Source organism: Procambarus clarkii, chromosome 40 (assembly GCF_040958095.1).
Source record: "Procambarus clarkii isolate CNS0578487 chromosome 40, FALCON_Pclarkii_2.0, whole genome shotgun sequence".
Classification (NCBI taxonomy): Eukaryota; Metazoa; Arthropoda; class Malacostraca; order Decapoda; family Cambaridae; genus Procambarus; species Procambarus clarkii.
In genome coordinates this window covers 17,919,305-17,941,163 of record NC_091189.1, presented here as the reverse complement: position 1 = coordinate 17,941,163, position 21,859 = coordinate 17,919,305, and the positions used below count along the sequence as shown (strand labels likewise).

The window sequence follows — 21,859 nt, the reverse complement described above, 5'->3', positions numbered from 1 at the left end:
CAGAAACAGGTCATGTGCCGCTATCTATTATCGGTATTTTACCACAAGAAAGGCGTCTGTATACGTCCCTGTGTACGTCCCTCCCAAGTCTCCACCACATCTACAACTTCACTGAAGGTCATGGAGCAATGTTCTTAGATGCTCTACACTGAATTTCTACAACACCAGTTAGTAAGTACAAACGGTAAAATATTTGTGATTTATCATAATATACCTTGTAGTAACAATGCTTGTGAAGATATTCTTGTAAGGTGAGCAAGAGAGATAACATAATATACATAATTTAGATATAAGCTGTACACATTTGTTGTTTCCATTCATACGATAATTGTGGTGTTAGGTATGACCTGCTGGACCATCTTGAGACAAAACTTGACTTTCTGGCGTCAATAGTTTTTTTGTAAAGCATTTACAGAGGGCAGGGCCTGTCGCTGATTGCTTAATTTCTATATTATAATTACTCGCATCTTTGACAAGGAAAAACGAAAACATCTTGCAAAACATGCTTCAGTGCGTGCTGGTTGTAAACTCGTCATCTTGAGATGATTTCGAGGCTTAGCGTCCCCGCGGCCCGGTCCTCGACCAGGCCTCGGTTTTGTTACACACACCCCGGAAACAGCCCGTAGCAGCTGTCTAACTCCCAGGTACCTATTTACTGCTAGGTAACAGGGGCATCAGGGTAAAAGAAACCTCATTTTGTTTCCGCCTCTACCGGGGATCGAACCCGGAATCTCAGCACTACGAATCTGAAGTGCTGTCCACTCAGCTGTCATAACCCCCCTCCCCTCGTGGGTAAACTACTGGTAAGTTTACAAATAACTTGACGAAAAAGTATGCAAGTACAGTAATGTTAAATTTGTATCATCCGCTATATAGATCAGTCATGTGCACACATCCATAATTTATTTTTGTTAAATAAATTATGAATTTTCAATGTTAATAATTGTTCATATGCTCAGCGACATTACACTCAAACTGTAATCAGTATACAAATTTTGTTGCATTTATTTCTGAGATTTTATTTACACTAAATTCATAGTTATAATTAAATGTAATTTGGAAAATGAAAACAAAAGAGGTTATAAACATTTCAGGCGTCAGAGAGCGGAGGGGGCGAAGAATTGGGAGCGGGCGAGCTTGGATCACTATGGTGGCAATTCCATATCTATCCCTCTCGTTGCACTGGTAATTCTCTAGCAGTGTCTGCCGAGATCACACAACCCAACATATTCCTCGTTCTGAAATCATTTATAATGCATCTGACTGCATCAGCTCAACATCTAATCACAGGCAACAACTCTGATATAGTTTCAACAAGAATTTTTTTCATTTCCCCCCCTCGCAATTGAAGGAAAATATGTTTAATAATTTACCCAATATTTCATTTCATTAACGTAATTTTTTCTATATTATTATACAGTACAAAGTTTACATTGTAATATACAAATTGTTTACACATTTCCAGACATCGGTGAACTGTTATAATGTGTTTTTATTAACAATTCCAGAAATAAACTGCAAAAGAAAAGCCATATTTAATAAAAAAATTTATTTATATAGTTTGGTTCTATTAAATTAGCTCCCTAATTCTAAATAGAACCCATGAAAATTATAACGAGTTCTATAAAATTAGTAACCCTAATTCAATATAGAACTGGGGAGACGAATCATACAAACTGAGAGAGGTTTGAGTGCCAAGGAAATGGATCAGTAATACTGAGCGCCTCTAGCTGCCCCACACTGCTCGCGTCTTCAATCAAAAACGTCCAACTCTACTCTATCTACAAAAATGAAATAAGAACTGTAGTATGTTCGATAATTTCTTTACACTGTGTTTTAATGAATACAAACAATATTTAATATATACAATTAAAATCAAAATTAAAATTCATTGGTTCTAAATGTTCATAGAAAATGACTGATAAATTAAAAAAACTATTACTGCCTAACAATATCATCTGGAACAATTATAAAAGTGTATTAAATTTGTTAATTATTTTCCTGGATGCACTATATTTTATTATATTGTTATACAAAACTTATTACTTTGCACCTACCTTAGTATATACCTACCCTAGTATACACATACACTAATATACACATCCACTCATATATACATACATTAGCATATAATACAGTAAAGTGGCTCATTATAATGTATTACTCACAGTTCAATGTTAATACTGTATAAAGAAATCTTTCCTTCGATTATAACCTTCGAATTAATAATGTTTCAGATCAGAATATACCTCAATAATAAGTAATGTCAAAAGGATGTTTGGATAATAAAAGTAATGTAATAACAACCTATTATCTCATGGAGTAACAGCACTTCGTGTTGGCTTCGGTGAACTGCTGGAATCAAGTTTGGAGAGACTTGAAAATGTTCGAAGATCAGCAGATGTGGCTGTGTTCTCTCTCTTTGGAACTGCTCGTGCAGGCAAGGGAGAGTCTAGTTGTGAGAGGCGGGAAGGAATGCTGGAATCATTGAGATGTGGGACAGATTTTGTAGGAGGAGAGGACGTACAACTACCACTGTCGGAACCACCACTTGAGCCACCGTTAAGAGTGATGCGTTCCCGAGGTGGGTAGTTCTCTATTAGAGAAAATTCTCGTTTACCAGATGAATCCCTGTCACCAGTTGGTATTCCTTGATCGTCATCAAGGTCCTTCTCGTGACCAATCTCCTTGCTTACATTACGTCTAGCATCCCGCAGTGATGCTGCCAACCGCAGTCGTCGCCTGTGATCAGTATGACCAGGGCGGCTTGCCCCATCATCCACAGCATTGGCGTCAGGTTGTGAGCCGAGGTCGGAAGGTTCAGGCGTGGTGACCGGGCTGGGTGTTGGAGTGGCAAGTGGGGTGATTATGAAGCCTTCTTCTTTACACGACCTTGGAGAGCGCCGGCTTCGTCTTACCCTGCGTCTCTCCTCGACTCCTTCCTGTTAAAAGTGCAAGCATCATTTACAATAATAATGCCTGTGCATATTCTTTGCCATGTTATAGTTGAATAAAGTCCACATCAAAATACAATTGTAGGTTTAACAAAGACACTTGTTAAACTGCAATATTACCCCTCAACTCTTGCATGCAACAAAAGCTCATTCTTGGTGTGATTACAGTTTACAGGTGCATTGATGGTTTGATAATTTATGCCTTTTTAAAATGGTAAAATCAATCTTTTATTTGAATATGGACTACTAAGGTTGTAAGTATGGCCAACATGCAAGTTTTTTTTTTTTTTTTTTTTTTTTTATTTTTATAAAAGAATACACAATGTACAAAACAGACACCCGCCGAACAAACAAGTTATGAACATACACAGGACAATATAACAAAGGAAGTAAACCACGGATACACTAAACATACCCAACAAAAACCAAGAAAGAAAACACATGACACAAGGCACAAAAAAAAAGAGAACCCAGAAACGGGGACAGTATGTACCACAAAAAACAGAACATGTCATTAATAGCACACAATAGAAATAACATAAAACACAGGCACTTCCACACAACCTTAAGTACAGAAATACAAAAGGAGAGCGCACATACAAGCCCAGCCCAACAACCCAAACACAGGTGCATAAAAGTATAGAACAACAGGCCTCCGAAACCCCTAAGAGGCAAAATTACAAAACTACATTAAACAAAAAACATGGAAATACATACATTGAAAGTCAAACAGAAATAACTGAGTACATTTCTGTTTTTCTTACTCCGTTTCCTCAAGCATAATTAAAAAGACATAATACAAAGGCAGAACACAAAACACAAATCAAGAAAGAACAGATAAATAATACATAAATAGCACAAGGCAAAGTACATGGCACATAAAAAGAGAAATAACAATCAGTAATGGCAAAAAAAACACTCATAACACAGGAACAGGAGTACATGAAAAGGGGGGGGGGGGAGGACAAAACATAACCCGGGCACCCCAACCCCCCCACACAGAAAATCACAAAAGACAGAAGAGGCACGCTCCAAACACAGAGGAGCACATAAGCATACATACCATAAAGAACAAAAATGCACAAAACATAAAACCCATACAAGGCAAACAAAAAGGCCCACGCAGGAGCCAGGGGAAACATAAAAACCACACCCACACACAAGCACACCTAACGAAACACACACCCACAGGAGCAACCACAACAGAACAAAACAACCACACACACACACACACACACACCCCGCCCAACCCCCGCCGAGGAGGCCCATCGGAGGACCGGGGACCGAAAACAAACCGGAACAAGACCCACCCAACCAACCCACAGCCAACATCCACGAGCCCAACCCACGACCAATCACTCAAAAGCAGCCCCACGAACATACGCACCAGTAAACCAACCACAAAAATCATCCGGAAAAGCACGCTGCAGCCACCACCAGGTGAACCGTAAGCGCCCTCTCAAAAACCCCAAAACCCTATCAACCCCATAACCCTCCCTCCGGCCAACCCACACACAATACACATAGTCAGCGACAAGAAGACAGAGCGTATTACGCACCCGTCGAGAGCCCCGCGGAAAAGACAAAAACAAAAACGGCAAAAAACCACCCCGACATCCCGGCCCACAAACCACGGCCAACACAGCACGAAACCAAGCAAGCAAACCACTCAGCCTCTCACAAAAATAGAAAACATGTAACTGAGTTTCAGGCAAACCACAGTGGACACATGCGTCAGAGGCACGCAAACCCAGCATGTACAACCGGTCATTTGTCGCCAACGACAAATGCAACATGCGAAACAACAACTCCCGCTGCTGCGGCGCCAAAAACCGCGCCCCTAACGCCGCCCACACCTTCCCCCAATCCCAACACGGGAATAAAGACTCCACCCGCGGCTGAACACGACAAAATAGAACCCCATAAATCGCCTTCACTGAGAGAGACATATAACCCGGACAACGACAGACAGCCCGAAGAATGTCCACCGCCCAGGAGTAAACAGGAGGGGTACAAAAGGCCACCTCCCGACAAACACCGCAATCCACCAAAAAACTAAACCGGACCGAACAATAAAAAACACACAAAGCATTGAGCCCCCCACCCAACGCTAAACCCTGACGCAACGAGACCCAGAACAGCGCCCGAGCCCTGGTAAACACATCAGGAATACCAACCCCACCTTCCCGCACCGCTAACACCAACGTCGAGCGACGAACCGGGTGGTAACGACCACACCACACGTACCTATAAACCTGACGTTCCAACCCCAGAGCCAGCCGGCGATCTAGGGGGAAACACCGAGCCACGAACCAGACACGTGACAGAACTTTACAAGTAACAAGCAACGCCCGCTGATAAATTGTTAACGGGCGCGCAGCCAACAACCCAACCGCAACACCAACACTACGAGAAACCGCACCCCAATTAAATTCCAAAGATCTCTCGTAAGAAGCGAACCAGGTGATCCCCAGAACTCGCAGAGAGGAGACCACCGGAAACCAAGACCCCTCCCACACAAGGCGAGAGGACCACTCACCGATACCCATAAGACCAGATTTGGCACGATTGACCTGGGCCCCAGTGGCCAACTCAAACCTCTCAACCACGACCTGGACAGCCCGAACAGAACCAGCAGAGGCCACGAACAGGATGGTATCATCCGCATAACCGCAGATGGGTAACCGAAGATCAGAAGGCAGCCGGGGGGGACGGATCAATGCACAAGCCTTGACCGCCCGAAAAAAAGGCTCCTGAAAGAGCACATAAAGGAGCATGGAAAGCGGACAACCCTGCCTCACCGAACGGCGGACAGGGAAAGGAGCACTCAAGAACCCATTGATGCAAACCCGACTGCAACACTGAGCGTACAACATACGCACCCAACGAACAAACAAAGGCGGAAAACCAAGCCTCTCTAACACACGAAAAACAAAAGCTAACGAAACACGGTCAAAAGCCTTAGACCAATCCAGGCAAAGCATCGCTGCAGACAAGCGAGAGCCCGACACGTACAGAAGCACATCCCGAAATAACGCATTGCACTGCAGTAACGAGCGACCTGGAACACCACAAAACTGTTCCACGGAAACCACAGACGCAACCACACGGCGACACCGACCAGCTAAAATCTTGGACAGGATCTTATAGTCCACATTCAACAAAGTAATGGGTCTCCAGTTCGAGAAGAACCGCAAATCGCCCGGCTTCGGGAGCAGCCGCACAATCCCAACGCACTGAGATACAGGCAGAACGCACCCCCGGAGGCAAGTCCGGACCACCTCCAAAAGAACATCACCCAACACATCCCAAAAGGCAACATAAAACTCGACAGGAAGACCATCCGAGCCCGGCACCTTCCCGGAACGAAATGACCTCACCACACCGAAAAGCTCCCCCAACGAAACATCTTCCTCCAAACCAACACAATCAGCAGCAGACAACCCCGGAGCACAACCACCCAAAAAACCTTCCGCAATCGCGTCGTCCCCTACCACCTCCCTATAGAGCGCAACCAACTCTTGCCGCACATAATGCAACACACCACCGGTGTCCGAAACAACAGACCCATCCGGCCTTTGCAGAGCCGTAAAAAGAACACCGTCCCGCGCAGCCTTCACCTTCCCTAAAAGATAAGGAGAGAGCCGTTCCCCGTCAACACGTTCACTCACACGAGCACGCACACGAACACCCTCGGCCCACTCATTCCGCAAACCACAAATACGCTCCTTACACTCCGCAATCTCCCCAAAACAGTCAATCCCAGCATTGTACCGCACATACAACCGCGAAAGCCTCGCCTGGAACAACCGCAGCAACCCAAACCTTCCAGCAGCCTCACGTTTGGCAGCCACCCGAAAAAACAACCGACATTGCTCCTTACACCACTCCCACCAATCTAAAACAGAAGGAAAATCACACCGCCGGGCGAGAACCCCGACCCACCAAACCCGAAACTGCCCACAAACCCTCGGAGAACGCAACAACCCACAATTCAGCTTCCACCACCCCGCGCCGACCCGTACCTGACTGGGCACACCAACCCGGACCACCACGAGACTATGGTCCGAGAAAGCAACCGGGACAGTGTGGAAAGCAAACACAGAACACCCCCCGCCAGTAACATACACGCGATCAATCCGCGAACGCGCCCCATGCGCAGCAAAAGTAAAGGACAACTCGCCCCCATAGAGCACAGCAGCATCCTTGAAACCGCAAGAACGCACCACCTCCAGCAGCGCACCCGAGACATTCTGCGGGCGGGCGCTACTACAGTCCCGCGCACTCGTCACACAGTTAAAATCACCACCAAAAACCATACTCCGCGTATCATGACGCAGTTAAGGGAGAAGCCCCACCCGAAAAAACTCCTCCCGTTCCCGACGGCGAGCCACCCCCGAGGGGGCGTACACCGTCAGGAACGGAAGAATGACCCCCAAAAACTCAACCCTCACAAACAAAACCCGCCCATCTTCATCCATCTCCGTGTGAAGCACGGAGAAGGAAGCCCTCCTAGAAAACAACATAAGCGTCCCCCCGAAGGACGTCCTCGGCGGGTTGAGCACAACATGAAAATGCGCACTTAAACACTGCAGCACAGACACCTCACGAACATTATGCTCCTGGATCAGAGCCACATCCACACGCTGCTCCTGCAGAACATCCAACAGGCCCAACTGGACCCCAAGATCATTCAAACCACGAACATTGAAAGACGCACAGACAACAGAGGGCGCCATCGGGAGAACCTCAGGACACCCCCAACCCAACGCGTCCCCCAGGGGACACAACCGCACCCGCAGCGGGAGCCACATCCACACCACCAGGCTCAACCCCCTGCCGCACCCTGGAAGACGACCGGCCAGGAACCGCCTTCAAAATCACAGGAGATACACCATGCGAAGAGGGCGCCCCAGGCGTCGAGGACACCATCCACAGTTTTTCCACTTCCTCCGCTGCCCCGAGCCCGACACCACGCTCAATGCCCCGCTCATCCCCAGATCCCGCTTCCGAAGGGGGAGGAGGAACCACTGGAGAAGCGGAGGGAGGAGCACCAGCCAAAGGCACACCACCCGAAGCCTCGATCCTCTTCCCAGGGGGGCCCCTGCTGCGCGACCGATCCCTCGGAGCGCGCTTTCGTCGAGGAACAGAAGAGCCCAATGCAACCACAGGAGGCACAGCACAAGCGACAGCAGGCGGCTGCGCCACGGCACCAGCATCAGGAACACCGCTAGGCTGGCCGTCAGGAGACACAGTATCAACACCGCCCCTGGCCTCGGGAAGCACACTGGCCACTGCACACGGGTCGCCCTCCGGCACTACACCACACACGTCGGATTTCAAGGAGACACTCGGGTCGCGATGTACCTCCGCCGCCACCAGCATAGGCGCACCCGAAGCAGGAGCCGCGAGAGCATCAGAGTCAACAGACAGAGTAGAGGACCCAGCAGCAGACGGAGAGGTAGGGACAGCTGGGGACGACGCCTCCAGAGGCACACCTACAGAGCCCGGGCCCGCTGGGGGCGCCCGGGCCCGCTGGGGGCGCCCCAGCCTCCGGCAGAAGTGGAAAATCATCCGCATGGAAAACCGATGGGTCCTCCGGGCGAGGGGCACGGCAAGCTGCAGCGAAATGGCCAATCTCACCACACCGGAAACAGGAGCGAGTCTGCCCCTGGTAGAACACACGCACATAAAACCCACACACAGCCACCCGAGAGGGAATAGCCCCAGAGAGCCGCATGCGCAAAGTACGGGCACCCATACGGAGCCCCTTCAGGCGCCCACTAAGCAGACAGGCATGACGCTGCCCCACCACCTCACCATACCGACGGAACGCGGCGGACAGCTCCTCCTCAGGAAACTGCACCGGCGCACCATGAACGCTCACATACGTCAGGGGGCCCCACGGATCGGAGACCTCCACCGTCACAGCAGAACCTGGAAGTACATGCGTCCGTGTACCCCATCGACGCACAAACAGCTGATACACCTGCGCCGAGGAGAATGTCACCGCCACCCGGGTAGGGGAAAGTTTCTCAACACCGTAGAGATCTTGGTACTCAACACGCATGACGTCCATAAGGGCAACCTCCACCAAGGGCCAGTCAATGGGGGCCGAGAAATCAAGCCGGGCGGTGTCGACCCGGCGAACACGGCCACCACTAGTCGACGCCATGACACCCGCCAGGCCCCGGCCAATGGCCGCACCACACCGTCAACAAGACGACCACCACGCAGCAGGTACAGGTCAACACTGACAGCCCGGGCCGAACGTCAGCGCCCTCCGGTAGCAGAGCGGCGAGTCCATGAATAAAGTCCACATCAAAATACAATTGTAGGTTTAACAAAGACACTTGTTAAACTGCAATATTACCCCTCAACTCTTGCATGCAACAAAAGCTCATTCTTGGTGTGATTACAGTTTACAGGTGCATTGATGGTTTGATAATTTATGCCTTTTTAAAATGGTAAAATCAATCTTTTATTTGAATATGGACTACTAAGGTTGTAAGTATGGCCAACATGCAAGTGGTATGCCTGGGCTGCAGATTGAGTGTGAGTTGAGTTTAGGTCATTTATTATGCACCCCATACCCATCCCGTGGGCGGTAGTGGAAAGGGTTACAGAGGCACATAATGGGCTCAGGGACTGAACCCCACAATTCATTTAGCTAAGCAAGTTACAATCTTGATGAGCTAGTTACAAAATTTAATATAAGTCGTCACATCAACAATGGGTTCGAGATCGACCTCAAGTGCAGTTTCTAAATTAAGAAACTGACATATGTGGAGAGCTAGTGTCAAAATTTATATGTTTGTCCTGCACACCGCCCCCCATCCAGTGGGCAGCGGTGGATAGGTTACAATTGAGTGTGACGGAGACGACATGTTAAAAGAAGTAGAGATTTATTTTGATTTTCTGTGAAGAACAATCAAACCATTTTTATATAATTTTTAATCAATTACATTAAACATTTAATTGATGTTAGTTTGTCAAGACTGACTCATAACATTTAAGATAAACTTACAATATTCACAAGAGCAACTTGCAGTGTTCTAAGCACTTACAAACCTACAAATTTTGTAGCATTCTTTTCAGTGTAAGAGTTGCCTATTGTCTCTCCAACACTGTTTTCTAATGTGTGCTTCTCAAGTCTGAACTCTGCGCAAGACTCACATTTGTGGAGGAGTGTGTCCGTAGCCTGAGCCTGCGGGCTGGTGCTTCTGGGGAGCCGCGTAGCGAGGCGCGGTCACCCGCCTCTGTCTTCCCTCGACTCCCAGCGCTAATTGGCGGCAGCCGACCACTCCTGCCCATTGCATAAACTTTAGTTAGCATCACCCTACATTAGTGGAAATATTTGTAACATATTGTGTTATATAATGTAGAACTGATAAAAAAATGTGTACATTTGTAGATTTTGATGTAGATTTTGAAAATCTACAGCAATTCTGCAAAGATTGGAAAATCTATAAATTTACAGTCATTCATGCTGACTGGGCATTGATTCTAGGGCATTCGTTAGTATTGAACAGCAATGCAATGAATATCGTTGTGGTGTTTTTTTCAGGTGTTTACAGTTATAATTGTTTTTGAACACGAGGTTATGGCGATGTGTTTTAGCTGTGAATGCGTGTAACAATGTAACACAGAGCGTAGAGGTAGAGATGAAACATATACTGACAATAACAATTTTAGGTAAAATATATTTACCTTAAATATATATGTACACCTTCCCCCCCCCCCCCCATCCGTTCCATGCACAATAAAAACGTGGGTGAAGCATTTACAGCAACCCGTGTTTGGACCAAGTCCATTCCATCCAACGGTCGACCCCAAAGACGACTGTGAAGTTGCTAACTCTGGTACTGTTCACCATACCAAGTGCCCAGACACTGTTCACCGTACAAGGTATCCAAGTACAGTACTATGTTTACCATATACGGGGGCTTCACAACCCTCCCTTCAACACATCGCCACCATCGTGTCTTTGCTATTATTATTCCTTGTATCGTGCACACGTTCACACACGGACAACCTCTCGTCATAACAAATGATATAATCACTAATATCACCAAATAATCAATAAGCGGCGTGTTTGGCAAGAGGCGTCAGGCGGGAGCAGAGCTCCTCACACCGCCTCTCACCCGCCAAGGACGGCCGCCTCACACAGTTGCTCTGTCAATGTAATGGACTGAACATATTCCTTTATGCGAACTTCTCTTCTTTCTTTCTTTATTATGCACCCCATACCCATCCCGTGGACGGTGGTGTAAAGGCTTACAGAGGCACATAATCGATTCAGGAACTGAACCGTCTAGTTCGTTTAGCTAAGCAAATAACAATCTTTTGACGCTAGTTACACAATTATTAATGTTATATATACGTGTACACACTCTCATACATACATGTACATATATATATATATATATATATATAAATATACGTATACATATATACATACTTTTTATATTAGTATATTTTGGTAACAGTCTTTCTTGTAAACATATGTTGTTAAATGTGACCGAAAAGGTAAGATTAATAATTCTAACACGAATCTTCTCAATATTTCTTATGTTTTTCTTCACTGTCGGTGGTAATAAAAATAACAATTCTCCGAAATTCATTTTTTAATTGTCTGACGCCTGAACGCGTTTCGTAATTCGTATTACATTTTCAAAGACAATTTACACACAAATTCTTCGTACTTATACTCTATTGGATGAGGTGATATGGTACAAAAGTTTTGGGTGAGGTGACAAACACAAGACAGAACACGAAATAATGGGGTATAAATCGGATAAGTGAACATATGAATGGAAGTAACTGCAGATCCACTTTTCTAATTTATACCCATTGTTTCGTGTTCTGTCTTGTGTTTGTCACCTCACCCAAAACTTTTGTACCATATCACCTCACCTCGGTACGAAGAATTTGTGTGTAAATTGTCTTTGAAAATGTAATACGAATTACGAAACGCGTTCAGGCGTCAGACAATTAAAAAATGAATTTCGGAGAATTGTTATTTTTATTACCACCGACAGTGAAGAAAAACATAAGAAATATTGAGAAGATTCGTGTTAGAATTATTAATCTTACCTTTTCGGTCATATTCAACAACATATATATACATACACATACATATTTAATCACCCACACAAATACACACATCAATAATCTTTTGTGTCACAAGTGATCAACAAGAGGCTCACAACAGTCACTATACAAGGCACTTTACATCTATGGTGAGTCACACAGTTACTAGTCTTGCTCCACTCCCACCCAACTGGGCGGCAGCTTTACAGCCATGTGCTCCACACCCACCCAACTGGGCGGCAGCTTTACAGCCATGTGCTCCACACCCACCCAACTGGGCGGCAGCTTTACAGTCATGTGCATGCATTACCTACAGTAAGCAAATTTTGGATACTTCGCTAAGATTTCGGGCAGCACATCATTATGAATGAAGTACTTACACATTTCTTGGACACTATTGATGGTGTTATCTCTAAATTCCGCGATTTTTTCACATTCCATTATATAATGACACAAAGTATGCAAATTATATATATATATATATATATATATATATATATATATATATATATATATATATATATATATATATATATATATATATATATATATATATATATATTATATATATATTTCATTTTCAATGACAGAAAAGTAAACATTATAGAATAAAAAACTATTTAAAAAAACGAAGAATGACTACTATTACAGTATCAACTATTCTTATTTTCTTATTTTTTAAAATAAAAATGTATTTTATTATTAAATGAAAATGATAAAGTAGGTTGAGTGAAGTAACTCACGCTTCTAGGGTGAGCGAGGCGCGGGACTCGCTGGAGGCGGCCTCAATGGCTGACACAATGCCAGAGGTGTTGGTGTCCGAGGACTCGCTGCTGTGCTTGCGTCCAGACTTGCGTCTTGCTGAGAGTGAGGGCGAGCGGGAGGAGGCAGCCGTGGTGGAGGTGCTCTCACCGGCTCCCTCACCCCTCCGCCGGTACTGCTGCAGCGACTCCAACTCTCTCTCACGCTCCTGAAACAAACTTGACATTTCAAACTCCATATTTACATTTCATAAAATAACATTTTTTATTATTTTGTGTTCCCAGTACGGAGGCCTCGGTAAGTAAATAGTGATCAAAATAATGCACCAGACCGAGGAGACCATGGAGCAGAACGTGGGGTCCGTGCGGGCGGCCCCAACACTTATATTACCAACAAATAGCCTTGCCTGTATCAACATTGCTAAACAACTGCACGCAACCGTGAGGTGAGGAAATGTTCTCACAACTCACAACTTAGATTGCTACTCTTAAAGTGTACAGATTACTAATTGAAATTTATTATATATGTGTCTCAGAATTTTCATTATATCAGCCCAAACAATGGTAGCTTGCCAAGTGTTTGGTATTGTTTATAACGTGATATTGCGGTTTTGTCAACATTTAAAAATCTGCATTACAAAATAACAAGTCATTTCGTACATTTGTTTAATAATACATATATTAGTATACTAGCTGTACCCGGCCACGCGTTGCTGTGGCTCAGCAACGTATGTACGTTGCTGAGCCACAGAAAAAAAGTGGCCGTTTTTTTCCGTTTTCAGAAAAAAACATGTTTTTTACCGTCACAGACGTGACATCTATATTAGTATGTATATAAAAACCTGGCCGGATGCAAATGGAACATTGTGTGAAAATTTCAAAGCAATTGGTAAAGAAATTTCGGAGATTAGCGATTTTGAACAAACGAACATTTCCATTTTTATTTATATAGATATATATCAGAAAAACTTCCTCGTGAAGCTTTCGAACCTTAGACAGCCAGGAGCTACAAACACACTAGCATGTCGAGTACTATGACCAATGAACCGTGACCGTCTGATCAAAAGTATTAGTAGTCAGAGACTATTTAACCCAATACCCAGTGATCTCTTGCCACCGAGTTCTGTCGGTGGCACTACCCTGCCACCCAGGTCACTACCCTGCCACCCAGGTCACTACCCTGCCCCCCAGGTCACTACCCTGCCCCCCAGGTCACATCCTTGTCATGTTATATTCTGGATTAGGTCACGTGAAGGTGAGGAAGGTACAGATGAGGAAGTCACACCATGCACCAAGTTCAGGCAGAGTCCTTCACTTCACGTTTACTCATTCTTTATTCTCTCCCCAATGTGACACAAAGGTTTCACATCCAGCACAGTTCTTATATTTACAATCATATGAACTTCTGGTTTAATTATTCGTATTTATATAGAAAAACATTTTTTGCTCGTGTGCTTGTAGACGTTTATGATAGTTTAAGAGTTTTTGAAGTGCGACAGGAAGCTGTGTATAGCTGTAATATGATAAAACTGTACAATGATAGTGACTGTATAAAATGATGATAACTCCAATATGCACATGAAGAGTCACTGGAGTTTTGCATTAAACAGGTCAATTATCATCACATTCCAAGAATAAGATGTTTAAGATGTTTCTTGTCGTTTTGAACCACAATCAGTAATGATGAAAACAAGACACTAACCCGGAACGACCACGTGTCAGTGAGCCCCAATAAGATGACTGTAAGTGGGAGTTAACTAACCAGAAGAGTGTCGAGGACCTTGTGGTGTTGACACTGGAGAGTGTAGAGCTTCTTGGCGGTGGCCCTGTGTCTGCCCACCTCCGCCTGCACCTGTTGCCTCAGCGACTTCTCCAGCACGGCCAGGCGGCGGCGCGCTCCCTGCACGTGTACTCACACTTCACTCCTCCACACTACACATAATATCTCACCCACAAAATAAATACTAAGAGAAATTAAGTATGTTCTGGATATGATTTATTGGCAGCAATATGTCAGGGAGCAATGGTAGGTGGTGTTAATTATATCATTGTATCCTCGTGTTTAGAGAGTACATATTATATGTATATATATATATATATATATATATATATATATATATATATATATATATATATATATATATATATATATATATATATTTATATATATATATAGAACACTCGTTCTAGGCTCATTGAAACAACAAGGGACCCGAGAGCTGCAAGCTTTCTTTTCCAGCGCCTCAGTGTGGCGATACAGAGGGGAAATGCGCACTGCATCCAGGGTTCCTGCCCGCCATCTGAGGAGCTGGAGGAACTCGACAACCTATGACAACCATCTTTGTACCCCATATGTAACTCCTTTTTTGTAACAAAGTTCAAATAAAGTAAATATATATGTGTACATACAAAAGAATGGGGGTGGTAGGAGAAGATAATATTAGTGTTCAGTGAGAAACCACAAGGTCTCCTTTGAATACTTTTTATTTTCTTCTCCGAGGCTATGGGTCCCCACATTGGCACCAGAGGTGGTACCCTCACAAACTTAAAAAAAAAAAAAAAAAAATATATATATATATATATATATATATATATATATATATATATATATATATATATATATATATATATATATATATGTCGTACCTAGTAGCCAGAACTCACTTCTCAGCCTACTATTCAAGGCCCGATTTGCCTAATAAGCCAAGTTTTCCTGAATTAATATATTTACTATAATTTTTTCTTATGAAATGATAAAGCAACCATTTTCTCTATGTATGAGGTCAATTTTTTTTTATTGGAGTTAAAATTAACGTAGATATGTGCCCGAACCTAACCAACCCTACCTAACCTAACCTAACCTATATTTATAGGTAAGGTTAGGTTAGGTAGCCAAAAAAAGCTAGGTTAGGTTAGGTTAGGTAGGTTAGGTAGACGAAAAAACATTAATTCATGAAAACTTGGCTTATTAGGCAAATCGGGCCTTGAATAGTAGGCTGAGAAGTGCGTTCTGGCTATTAGGTACGACATATATATATATATATATATATATATATATATATATATATATATATATATATATATATAATATATATATATATATATATATGTCGTACCTAGTAGCCAGAACGCACTTCTCAGCCTACTATGCAAGGCCCGATTTGCCTAATAAGCCAAGTTTTCATGAATTAATGTTTTTTCGACTACCTAACCTACCTAACCTAACCTAACCTAACTTTTTCGGCTACCTAACCTAACCTAACCTAACCTATAAAGATAGGTTAGGTTAGGTTAGGTAGGGTTGGTTAGGTTCGGTCATATATCTACGTTAATTTTAACTCCAATAAAATAAAATTGACCTCTTATATAATGCAATGGGTAGCTTTATCATTTCATAAGAAAAAAGTTAGAGAAAATATAATAATTCAGGAAAACTTGGCTTATTAGGCAAATCGAGCCTTGCATAGTAGGCCGAGAAGTGCGTTCTGGCTACTAGGTACGACATATATATATATATATATATATATATATATATATATATATATATATATATATATATATATGTATATATATATATATATATATATAATATATATATATATATATATATATATATATATAATATATATATAGTATATATATATATAAATATATATATATATATATATATATATATGTATATATATATATATATATGTATATATATATATATATATATATATATATATATATATATATATATATATATAATATATATATATATATATATATAGTATATATATATATAAATATATATATATATATATATATATATATATATATATATATATATATATATATATATATATAATATAAAGAGGGGAGAGAGAGAGAGAGAGAGAGAGAGAGAGAGAGAGAGGGAGAGAGAGAGAGAGAGAGAGAGAGAGAGAGAGAGAGAGAGAGAGAGAGAGAGAGAGAGAGAGAGAGAGAGAGAGAGAGAGAGAGAGAGAGGGAGCTAATTCACAAGGTATAACTAGTATAATCCTAATAGATCCAATTAATAATCTTGTAAAACAAATGTCTCTATAGAGACAGGCTTCAGATGAGCTGATGTAGGATAACAGCTCTGGCTTGCAGTTTCACTAAGATTCCCAGTGACATACCCAATGAACCCTGGTCTTAGTTAAGAGAAAAGAGAGAGAGATGGACAGACAAGACAGACCGGAGCACAGTAGGCAACTCCCTCTGGTATTATTACATATGGAACGTTATAATTTTTGAGACTGTTGATTTCGGTAATGAACAAGAGGTTAGAAACTTGCCTCTAATTCTTTTTCCTTGTCTTGGAGTGCCTTGGCGGCAGCACTCAGCTTCCTGTTGAGTTCCTCCCGCTCAGGAAGATTCCTCTTGCGACTCAGTTCCCTCAGGCGGGTCAGTTCATCTGTGAGCTTGTTCACTCGAGAGTCTGTCACTTTCAGCTTCTCGCCGTTTCGACGGTTCACCTCTGTCGACTGACAAGATACCGTCATCAGTACCCCCCTCCTCCTCCACTTTGACGAGTCAAGGAAGCACACGGAGCACCAGCACCACCACACTCCACCATTACGGGGCACCAGCACCACCACACTCCACCATTACGGAGCACCAGCACCACCACACTCCACCATTACGGAGCACCAGCACCACCACACTCCACCATTACGGGGCACCAGCACCACCACACTCCACCATTACGGGACACCAGCACCACCACACTCCACCATTACGGGGCACCAGCACCACCACACTCCACCATTACGGAGCACCAGCACCACCATACTCACCCATTACGGAGCACCAGCACCACCACACTCGCCCATTACGGAGCACCAGCACCACCACACCTCAGCACTCACCCACAACACCACTCCACCACATCATAAGACTACAGGTGTAAAGCTTTTAAAAACAGCTGAATGAGCGCCAGACGCAGTTTAAACCCGACAAATGTCGGGTTGTGAGGTTAGGTGATGATAACAGAGTTCAAAGTACTAGTATAGTGACATCACATAGTACACACAAGATGTATACTCTGCGGGTGCCACCACCCGCGTTTCACTAACCACCATCCTGTTAGAGAAGAACATATACCTATCCCTGCCTCCGTCCCTTACCCCATCATATTAGCACTCATCCTGGTACACTCTCCCAATTCTTATTGTTCATTACTAAATACTGGTCTCATATCTTACAGTTGAACCGTTTGACGTCCTATTCTACTCCTAGTTGTACCAACCTGAGCGTGTGCTCTGGTGCTCTACCCCGGTATGAAGAGCTTACCCTGCGAAGTTTCTCCTGTAGGACATTAATCTCGATCTTGTGGGCCTCGATGATATGAGGAAGTTCGCTCTTGGTGTCTTGGTACCTGGTGAGCGCCGCCTCCTGCCTCTTGCCCATGCGCACCAGCAACCTGTTCTGTTCCTCCAGTTCCTGTCAAGAAAGTCGCTATTAATATTATCTTAATATATATATTCTTAACTAATATATTCAGTATCTCATCCTCACCTACAGTTTGAGAGCAGTATACAAAACGTTATGTCTAAGAATAACTGAACATGTTCAGTACGTATAGTGAGGCAGCAGCCTGACACGAGCGGTCATTCTCACAGGCGGAGGGTGCCCGTCCCTCAGACGGCCACAGTCGGACAGACACACAGGGTGCCCGTCCCTCAGACGGCCACAGTCGGACAGACACACAGGGTGCCCGTCCCTCAGACGCCCACAGCCGGACAGACACACAGGGTGCCCGTCACTCAGACGCCCACAGTCGGACAGACACTTGAGGCGGGACCAAAGAGCCAGAGCTCAACCCCCGCAAGCACAATTAGGTGAGCACAGGGTGCCCGTCCCTCAGACGGCCACAGCCGGACAGACACACAGGGTGCCCGTCCCTCAGACGCCCACAGCCGGACAGACACACAGGGTGCCCGTCCCTCAGACGCCCACAGCCGGACAGACACACAGGGTGCCCGTCGCTCAGACGCCCACAGTCGGACAGACACACAGGGTGCCCGTCCCTGAGACGGCCACAGCCGGACAGACACACAGGGTGCCCGTCCCTCAGACGCCCACAGCCGGACAGACACACAGGGTGCCCGTGCCTCAGACACACAAGCTGCCTGGTATTAACACCCAGACAAAGAGATGGTGGCAGTGTGCGAGGCGAGGCAGACAAGTGAGCTTTGCTCGGCGCCGTCACCATAACAATTATCACCATTATAGAGATATTTTATACAAACCAGAGTTAACATTCACAGAGTCAAGCAATTCGCCACATTACGTAAATTCGTCTGACAACACCCGTGCTCCTTGCACTCCAGGAGCACGTCTGGTACAAAGGTGGGAAGGGGGGAGGCCAGGAGGCAGCTGGTGCGGGTCTCAGCCCAGGCTCCAGCTGCACCACCACTCTCCTCCCTCGCTCTCATCACAACGGTAAACACTATTTAATTTATGGGAAATTTTGTGGTTATTAATTCCGCTGGAATGATTGGAATGATAAACAAAAAAGACAACAAAATCGCTTTAACTTTACTAAATAATTATTGCATGATGGACAAGACAAACTAATAATTAAAAAAAATTACAAAGCACCTCATTAAGTTATTAAACTGTTAGTATAATTACAATCGAATTATCTCTAACAGGCGAGAGACTGGAGGCCCAGTAATGTCCATGCAGGTCATGGAAGGTCGGGTTTGGGACGCAGAGGAGGACGGGGGAAGGGTGAGGCACTTGGCCCTACACGATGGCTTCTCACTCCTCCCATAATACAATGTGACGCAGCATGGAGTCGTTGTAGGGTTAATGTGGCCGGCACTCTACCTCCACACAACACTCTACTAGGCACGGTCAACCCACTACAGTTTCTAAGCAATCGACTCCGGCACAAAATGGTGCTTGTGTGTAACTAAATTTACCGCAATACTGATGCTTCCTGGGACTAATAAGTATGGGCTCCGGTGGGTTAGGTGAGTACCCTAGGTGTTGACGCTGTTGATCAGGCTAAACCGCTGCATTTTGTACACGGCGTAATTAGAGAACGGGTTTCATGAGGAGGTGAGGTCCACACGACTGAGGAGCCGTGTCCAGGCTGGGTCTGGTTCTTGTCAACCGTAACACCTCCTCACCCAGGGCCCCTAAGGCAGCGCACAGGAGAAAGCACTAAGCCAGTACGCCGGTATAGATCCAGAGTCCTAGTATTACACATTAAAGTTTCATAGTTATCAGAGTATCCTGAGGGCTGGGACTTCACCGACCATAGACTGTGAGCGAGGGCAACACTATACACGGTACTCTTCACAGTCCTCCTCGTGTTGATGCAGCCACGTCGTCCTCCTGGACCACGCAGACACCACCACACTGACCGTAGTAATTAGGGACATATGTAATATTGTGGCCTCCTCGGTATCTCGACTGATTTTTATGAGAACAACCAGTCGAGATCACAGCTCCAGTCTAAGGTGGCCACCCCTGACTGTAGAGACTAGGCGGCCACACCCTCTGACTGTAGAGACTAGGCGGCCACCCCCTGACTGTAGAGACTAGGCGGCCATCCCCTGACTGTAGAGACTAGGCGGCCACCCCTGACTGTAGAGACTAGGCGGCCACCCCTGACTGTAGAGACTAGGCGGCCACCCCCTGACTGTAGAGACTAGGCGGCCACACCCTCTGACTGTAGAGACTAGGCGGCCACCCCCTGACTGTAGAGGACTAGGCGGCCATCCCCTGACTGTAGAGACTAGGCGGCCACCCCCTGACTGTAGAGACTAGGCGGCCACCCCCTGACTGTAGAGACTAGGCGGCCACCCCCTGACTGTAGAGACTAGGCGGCCACCCCCTGACTGTAGAGACTAGGCGGCCACCCCTTGACTGTAGAGACTAGGCGCCACCCCCTGACTGCAAGGACCCTGGGGAGGTACACCCTGGGCTACACCGCCGTGTCTGAGGTCTTCTGTTATTTGCTGCCGCCGCCACACTTCTATGACGTGGCTTGTGAGGAATACAAATGTGACTTATTCCCAGGGAGAAGAAGGGAAGAAGCTTGCTTACATGCAGACCACTTGCAACCCTGGGACCAGATTCACGAAAGCACTTACGCAAGCACTTACGAACGTGTACATCTTTCCTCAATCTTTGACGGCTTTAGTTACATTTATTAAACAGTTTACACGCATGGAAACTTCCATTCTACTGTTGTTATTGTTATAAACATCCTCCTGGTGCTTCGGAGCTCATTAACTGTTTAATAGTTGGAAACGAAGCCGCCAAAGATTGACAAAAGATGTACAGGTTCGTAAGTTCTTGCGTAAGGGCTTTCGTGAATCTGGCCCCATGGTTAGGAAACGACAGCTAGAGGACAGAGACGAGGCAATCTATCAAAGGGGTAAAATAGACGGCAGAAGCGACCATCCTGTGGGAGACTGTAGGGGCGAGCTGTGCGGAACATGGCATGATCTACACTCTATGGGCAGCCAAGACAGTGCTACACACGCCACCATACCTCTAGTGTTAACTTGTGGACGGGTATGCGACATGCCTTCCATTACAGTGTCTCAGTCCAGGTGACTATGGACTTATTCACATGTATCTGAATTAATTATTCAATGTGATGGTGGCAGTCATGTGTATATGGGATGGGTGTAGCATACGTGGTGTGTAGAGTGGGTGTAGCATACGTGGTGCGTAGAGTGGGTGTATCATACGTGGTGCGTAGAGTGGGTGTAGCATACGCAGGCTGCCCTACACCCAGAGCTTCCGCCCCGTCCAAGGGCACCGTATAACATTTCCGTGACCTCAGTGTGGACAGGAATAATATGATTAAGTCAGTATTAACATCTAATGTAAATGTCTATACGACGAAACGTATTAAAAGATAATGACTATAAAACAAAGAAAATTTGTAAAGCCGTCTTTAATTATTACTAATTATGGTGTGGCTGACGTCTATTGTGTGGCTGGGGGGAGTCTAGGGCCACGTGTGTGGCAGGGGGAGACTGGAGCCAGGTGTGTGGCAGGGGGGGGGTCTGGAGCCAG

The 21,859-nt window shown here is 45.0% G+C and overlaps 1 protein-coding gene across 2 annotated transcripts; it reads right to left on the bottom strand.

The window, feature by feature from the left end:
• Positions 1–1,534: 1,534 nt before the first annotated feature.
• LOC138372942 (lebercilin-like protein) lies at positions 1,535–18,273 on the bottom strand. Of its 2 annotated transcripts, XM_069338784.1 has the most exons (7): positions 18,107–18,273; positions 17,106–17,298; positions 14,571–14,704; positions 12,791–13,017; positions 10,131–10,260; positions 2,308–2,942; positions 1,535–1,781 (listed from the first exon to the last, which is right to left on the bottom strand). In XM_069338784.1, the coding sequence occupies exons 1-6, from the start codon at positions 18,221–18,223 to the stop codon at positions 2,316–2,318; spliced, it is 1,428 nt and encodes a 475-aa protein (XP_069194885.1). In that variant the 5' UTR covers positions 18,224–18,273; the 3' UTR covers positions 1,535–1,781; positions 2,308–2,315. The 2 variants fall into 2 exon arrangements, with proteins under 2 accessions (XP_069194885.1, XP_069194884.1); XM_069338783.1 differs by having other exon boundaries at positions 1,535–2,942.
• Between the last annotated feature and the right edge of the window lie 3,586 nt (positions 18,274–21,859).

Coding starts and splice junctions, on each gene's coding strand:
- LOC138372942 (XM_069338783.1), bottom strand. CDS start 18,223: ATGGGCAAGAGGCAGGAGGCGGCGCTCACCAGGTACCAAGACACCAAG. Junction 10,261..12,790: donor GCCTCGCTCACCCTAGAAGC/GTGAGTTACTTC, acceptor TGCAATGGGCAG/GAGTGGTCGGCTGCCGCCAA. Junction 2,943..10,130: donor GGACACACTCCTCCACAAAT/GTGAGTCTTGCG, acceptor CACTTTTAACAG/GAAGGAGTCGAGGAGAGACG.